Below are 7,043 nucleotides of genomic sequence, written 5' to 3'. Positions count from 1 at the left end.
GTGGGAAAATTGAAAGTATGGTACAAATGGATGTGCTAGTGGCTTCTTTCTTCCCCTTAATTCCTTTTTTTTTTTTTTTATCTTTTATTTTAAATAGAAAATTAGTAATCCAATTTTAAAGTTGTTAAGCATAAATGAAGTAATTTTTTTATTTACTTGTTAAAAGCAATACCGGTCTTCTAGTAAAATGCATTCACGAAGGAAAACCATTAAAAAAATTAAAAGTGGATCAAATATTTTTCTTATTTAGAGTCTGGTTTAAAGCGATTCTAGTTAAAAGAAAACCTTTTATTAGTAATGCTTTTAAATCGGATTGTTTAGTGTTTATATATAAACTAAAGAAGTATTTTGATATTATTTTCTATAATGCATCATATAACAAAAAATGATTTTTGAAAAATTGCTCACAAAGTGATTGATGAGAAATTGTTTAAGTGATTTTCAAGATTTTTTAAAAACTTCGTCAAACACTTAATTTTTGTGAAAAAAAAAAGCTTCTCAAATATTAGTAAATACTTTTAAGTCCTTTCAAAATTACTCTTAAATGGGTTTTTTTCTCGTACAAATTAAGATACAACATGAAAAATTCTACTTTGGAGGGCTTCTTATTACAAACATCAAAGACAATATTTAATGATATTTGGATAAAGTTCTTAATTAAATTAGGGTTGTAATTTTTTTTTGACATATTTATAATAAATGGGGAATTTAACATATATTTATTTAATCAAAATTTTCGAAGAAATACCAATATTGTCATCAATTTTAGTACAAATATTTAAAAAATACAATGATCTTTAGGGTTTTTTATTTTTTTATTTTATGGAGAAATTGATTTGGTAAACCATGTTTGGAAACCCTAATTTTGTGAATCTTGGGGCCTTCAAGAACCTCTTGATGGTGATGAGCATCCAAATGGGGCAGTATTCAATAATAATTTGCCTACTATTCTTAGAAAACCAGAGTAGCACATAGTAATAGAAGTGATATTTTTCAAGATCATGTTTGTCAATGTCTTTCTTTTCAAAACCAACCAATGCCGCCTAGCAAATGAATTCTTGTCGCCTTAAATAGAGTATCCTTAATCTTAGAAATCTTCATGATGTCAACACTTTCTAAAAGCTTGCCCAACCCTACTCTAAGACCCTAACCTTAATTTTCACTCACACTATCCCATGGTTAATGGTGACAAACTAATTGTTTATGTCCAAAAATTATTACCCTTACCCATGTTAGGATATTGTCATTTGTGACAAAAACAATATGGGAAAGGCTGGAAAGCAAAGTAAATAAATAAATAAAATAAAATAAAACAATGAAAAGATTTTATTTTTTTTAATTAGACTTTATTTTCGAAAATATTTTTGAAAAACGTTATCTATAAAACAAAAGCTTGTTTGCCAGATTTCTATGTTTTAAATATGATTTTAAAATAATTTTTATTTATAATGATTTATTTTTTTATATATGTATAATAAAAAGTAAATAAAAATAATTGAAAATAACTAAAATATGTTCTTAAAAACTACCTTATTTTATGTTTTTAAGAAAAAAAACTATTTTTCGATTTTATGATTATTATATATATTTTCTTGTTTCTTTTTCTAGAATAAGGCCTTGATAATCTTATTGAAAATTGTTTTTGGAATTTTTTTTTAAACTCAAAAACATTTCTAGTAAAGTTTTAATTGAAAATACGTTTTGAGATATTTTTATGAAAATAAGTTATTTATTAAAATACAATTTAAGATATTTTTAGTTATTTTTTTTTATAATATTTTGAACAATAATTAAAACTACATGGAATACTTTGAGAACTTTTATATAGTACTTTCATAGGAATTGTCGAGAAAATTATTTTTATTTTTTATTTTTAAGTTCTTGTGAGAATTATTCTTAATTTTATTTTAAAAATTATTTTAAATTTTTTAAAAATAATTCAAAAATCTTAGGTGATGTTTGTTTTTTTGACTGAATAAAATAAAAATATTGATATAAATCAATATAATTAAAGTAAACTTGTTATCGATAGGTTCAATTTACTTTTATTAATTGATATTAACGGTTTACTTTTAACTTAACAAAAAAAAAGATATTTTGAGTTTTTCTATTTAATAAAAAAAACAAACACCAACTTACTTATTTTGAAATAAAATAATGAATTTAATATATAAAAATTAATATTTATAATATATTTCATCCTTTTTATTTTTTATTTTATCATAGGTAAACCTCTATTTTTCTAATTGTCTATTAAGGACAAAATAACATTAATAAAAATGGCTCCATATTGTCTTTACAAATATAAATAAATTTTAAAAAGAAAATTATATTATAGGGAAATCAATTAATAATAGTATTATGATTTCATGGAAAATAATAAATTCTCTAGTATTTTAAAAATCATTAATCTTAACTTAAGAGTCACCCTCAAATTAAGGACGGTTATTAATGCCCAAATCTACCGCCACGCCAGCTGAATCAAATCCACAACATTTTGACATAAATGCCCTTCTCTTTTTAGTCGAGTGACCTCAATGCCCTTCAGAATAGACGAAAAAGACTAAAACGCCTCTACCATTTTAAAATGTCAAAAAAGTCCCTTGGTCGTCGTACTTTACTGCCTTTTACCACTTACTTTTTCGAAATAACAGTTACTTTTTTATCAAAAACCAAACTCTCGATCTCAGCCACTCATCTGCGCCTCTCCCCAAAAGATCTCATCCGTCAAATCCGTCTCGATATTTTAAACTCCAAAAAGCCTCTCATTATCTTGTGTCGTCAGATTCAGTTTCGAAATCCAGGCCAGCAGCGCGGAAATTACTCTGACGCCCTCCGTCTCTAATTAAACATTATGGGTACCGAGGGTTAATACAAGAAAAGCGTAAGGGTGTTATCGGAACACGACGCCATTTGGGCCAGTTCACCTTTCCCTCTCTGTATCGTTGGTCTCTGTTAAAAGAAAATAATAAAAGGAGCACTCGAATTTAACAACCTCACGCGCCTTCCCAGGAGCGTGATCTAAATTTTTTTTTAACTAATAATAATAATTTACTCCATGTTTATAAACTAAATAATCATTATGAGATTATTAGTTCTTAGTTTTTACACCAAGGCTTTATCATTTTTTTTTATCATTTTATGGTTATATTTATTAAAAGCCTGTTAATTTAAACATAGGATAAAAATGATAAAGTATGTAAATTATTCTATTTATTATATTTAAATTACTTTTTTTTCTTGGAGAGTAGTAGTCACGCGCCATGAAAGGGAATGATAGTGAATTGAGTGACAGAAACCCTAGCAGAGAGAGATAACTACGTCTACAGACAAGCCACACAAAATTAGAAAAAGAAAAAAAAGGAGAAAGATAAAAAAAATAAATAAAAAAATAAAAAAATAGGAGAGGAGAGAGAAAGAGAGAGAGAGGGGGGAGGGTAGAGAGAGAAAGAAGGGATGAAGAGCACTTTACTACTTTTTTATGTTGCACGCATCCATGGCAGAAAACAGAAGGCATACAGAGTACTACAAGGACACGAGAAGGGAAGAGAAGAAGCCAATCACACCAACACCCACCGAGTTTAACCCCAAGAGGAAGAAGAACAACAACTACTACAACATAACAGAAATGGGTTTCATCAATCATATCCAAAACAGTGCTTGAAATGGAGTACTGTAGGGGGAGAAGAACGAGAAGATGAAGGGAAAAAGAGCTGTTTCAGGTGTGTGGTGAAATGGGTCTGTAGAGCTCTGCATGCATTTCTTTGTGTTTTCTTGTATCAACTAATCCCGTCTCTTGTTTGTGGTGATTTTGGGGGAAACTGGACAGAGTTGGTGTGTGGGTGTTGGACAAGATTGAGTGGTTTTTCCTTTTTTCTTGTTTTTGGGTTTAGATGAAGGATATGCCCTTACCCTTGGAGTTAGAGGGGAAGGGGGTGTTTGAGATTTGTTTGAATTCTTTGCTGGAGAAGTGGAACAAAGAAGAGGAAGAAGGAGGTTGTTGTGTGGGCACTGAGCCTACCTCTGTCCTGGATACTAGAAGAAGCCCAAGTCCTCCTACATCCACCTCAACACTGTCTTCTTCTTGTGGTGGTGGTGGTTCAGATACGGCCGGCGTGGCGGCGGTTTCCGGAAACCCTTCTCAGAAATGGCCTCCGGCACAGCCGGACACCACAAGCTCCAATGCTGGAGTTGAACTCCACCCAATTCCCGCCTCTGTAGATCTCGGGGCCGGTGAAAAATGCGGTCTTGGAATGGAGGATTGGGAGAGTGTGTTGTCGGAGACGGCAGCCTCGCCCAGCCAAGAGCAGTCCATTCTCCGGTGGATCATGGGTGATGTCGAGGACCCATCAGTGGGCTTGAATAAACTGCTTCAATCTGGTGGAGGTGGCCCTCCTGATTTCGAATTCAGCAGTGGCTTTGGGGTTGTGGATCAGGGTTTTGGGTTTGAGCCATGTCTGGGTTCTGGGTCCTCCATGAATGCACCTTGTCCTGGTTTTCCTCCTACCAGCAACAGCGTCAATAGTATCAATCATGGGAGGATTGGTCCGGTTTCGAATCCGAACCAACCTAATTTCAAGATTCATAACCCTCAAAGCAACCCGAATTTTGCAAAATCGGGGAACAATCTTATGCCCATTTCGTTTAATCAGCAGCAACTGCAGCAGCAGCCGTTTGAAGCTTTGGATGAGAAGCCACAGATTTTAATTCCCCAGGTGCTTATAAACCAGCACCAGGCTCAACATACTCAAAACCCCGCTTTTTTCTTGCCATTGCCCTATGCCCAGCAAGAGCAGAACCTCCTCTTGCCGCCCCAGGCCAAGCGGCACAACACTGGGCCTATAGGGAGCATTGAACAGAATTGTCCGGTTCCAAAGGTTCCGTTTTCGGATTCAGGGCAGGAGCTGTTTGCTCGGCGACAGCAGCAGCAACAGCAGGCACAAGGGTTTCCTCAGCAGCTTCAGTTGCTTCCTCATCATCTTCAGCCAAGGCCGGCCATGGGAAGTAAGCCGAAAATGGTTGGGGAAGAAATGGGGCACCACCAGCAGTATCAACAGGTGATAATCGACCAGCTGTTCAAGGCCGCAGAGCTGGTCGAGACGGGGAATACAATACTCGCGCAAGGGATATTGGCGCGGCTCAATCACCAGCTCTCTCCAATTGGCAAGCCTTTTCAAAGAGCTGCTTTCTACTTCAAGGAGGCCCTGCAATTACTCCTCCATTCCAACAGCAATAACACCAACCCGTTGGCCACCTCGCCTCATTCTTCACCATTTAGCCTTATCTTCAAGATTGGAGCTTACAAATCCTTCTCAGAGATATCACCGCTCATTCAATTTGCCAATTTCACCTGCATTCAAGCCATCCTTGAAGCCTTGGAGGGCTTTGATCGAATCCACATAATCGATTTTGATATTGGATATGGTGGGCAATGGGCTTCGCTTATGCAGGAGCTTGCCTTGAGGAACGGTGGTGCCCCTTCTCTGAAAATCACTGCGTTTGCTTCTCTCTCCAACCATGATCAGCTTGAGCTTGGCCTCGCCAGAGAAAATCTAAACCACTTTGCTGGTGAAATTAACATGGCTTTTGAACTTGAAATTCTAAGCCTTGATTCTTTGAATTCATTACCCCTTCATCTCTCAGAGAATGAAGCAGTTGCTGTGAACCTCCCAGTTGGTTCTTTCTCGAATTACCCCTTACCCCTTCCTTTGGTACTTCGTGTTGTGAAGCAGCTCTCCCCAAAAATTATGGTTTCATTGGACCGAGGCTGTGACCGAACTGATCTTCCATACTCTCACCATATCCTTCACGCCTTTCAGTCTTACTTGGCCCTTCTCGAGTCCCTTGATGCTGTAAATGTGAACTCAGATGCCCTGCAAAAGATTGAAAGGTTCTTGCTTCAACCTGGCATTGAGAAAATCGTCCTGGGTCGCCACCGCTCCCCTGAGAAGACCCCACCTTGGAGGGCTCTTCTATTATCATCTGGGTTCTCCCCATTAACGTTCAGTAATTTCTCAGAGTCCCAAGCTGAGTGTTTGGTGAAGCGGACGCCTGTTCGGGGTTTCCACGTTGAGAAGAGACAATCTTCGCTTGTTCTCTGCTGGCAAAGAAAAGATCTCATCTCAGCTTCAGCTTGGAGGTGCTGAAGAGCAGCATTTTCACATTGGTTGTACCAATTCAATCCCATCCTGAAGGTGCCTCATAACTTACTGCTTTAGTCTCTGATCTTTTTGAATTATCTTGCATTACCCTTTGCTAATTGTCTATGTGGTTTAGGCAGATTGTTTCCAAGTAAAAACCAAACATTTTAGTAACTTGAGGGTCTAGTACAGTCCTCTTTCTTTCAGTCTTTCTATCATGGATATGAATATTTTCTGTTATGGTGTTCTTATGCTATTGTGCCAAGTAGTAGTAGTGGCTTCTGGTTAAGGTGGTGGTGGCTGTTTGTTGTACACTTGACAACAAGGCAAACAAGAAATGAAAACAACAACAATTTAACCCTTCAACATTTCAAGTCCCTGTGGCCTATGCTTTTGGATAATTTTTTCAGTTGCTAATTTTGATTGATGAACTCTCATATTATCACACCAGGAATTTGATCATTTGGGAAAATTGGCTTCAATTTATAAGTTGAAAATACCTGATTGCTGCTCGATTAATGACCCAATTTTATCAGCTGTAATTCCACAATTTGACTTTTGGATAATTTTTTCAGTTGCTAATTTTGATTGATGAACTCTCATATTATCACACCAGGAATTTGATCATTTGGGAAAATTGTCTTCAATTTATAAGTTGAAAATACCCGATTGCTGCTAGATTAATGACCCAATTTTATCAGCTGTAATTCCACAATTTGATCACCAAGACTGCAACAGCTGTGAATAAGTTGCGAACTATTCTCGATTTTCACCTTCCCTCGACCAAGAAAAGAAAAACAGGCATTTCTCTGATATTTCACAATACTCATGATTATTTTATATGGTTTCCCAAATTTTTCATCGTAATTTTCCTTTGAATTCTCCAATTTCCAGCAGCTGAAT

General features: G+C 35.8%; 1 protein-coding gene across 1 annotated transcript; it reads left to right on the top strand.

Annotated features, from left to right (window-relative positions):
• The first annotated feature begins 3,422 nt into the window (after window positions 1-3,422).
• LOC100267664 (scarecrow-like protein 27) lies at window positions 3,423-6,506 on the top strand. The gene is made up of 2 exons (XM_010663377.3): window positions 3,423-3,722; window positions 3,830-6,506. Exon 2 carries the CDS (start codon window positions 3,894-3,896, stop codon window positions 6,144-6,146), a length of 2,253 nt encoding a protein of 750 aa, XP_010661679.1. The 5' UTR covers window positions 3,423-3,722; window positions 3,830-3,893; the 3' UTR covers window positions 6,147-6,506.
• The last annotated feature ends 537 nt before the right edge of the window (window positions 6,507-7,043 follow it).

This window comes from Vitis vinifera, chromosome 15, assembly GCF_030704535.1.
Source record: "Vitis vinifera cultivar Pinot Noir 40024 chromosome 15, ASM3070453v1".
Taxonomy (NCBI): Eukaryota; Viridiplantae; Streptophyta; class Magnoliopsida; order Vitales; family Vitaceae; genus Vitis; species Vitis vinifera.
The sequence above is the reverse complement of the archived record's forward strand: the minus strand, read 5'-3'. Positions and strand labels throughout refer to the sequence as shown.

Excerpts from the sequence above, each read along its gene's own strand:
- LOC100267664 (XM_010663377.3), top strand. The coding sequence starts at position 3,894 with ATGAAGGATATGCCCTTACCCTTGGAGTTAGAGGGGAAGGGGGTGTTT.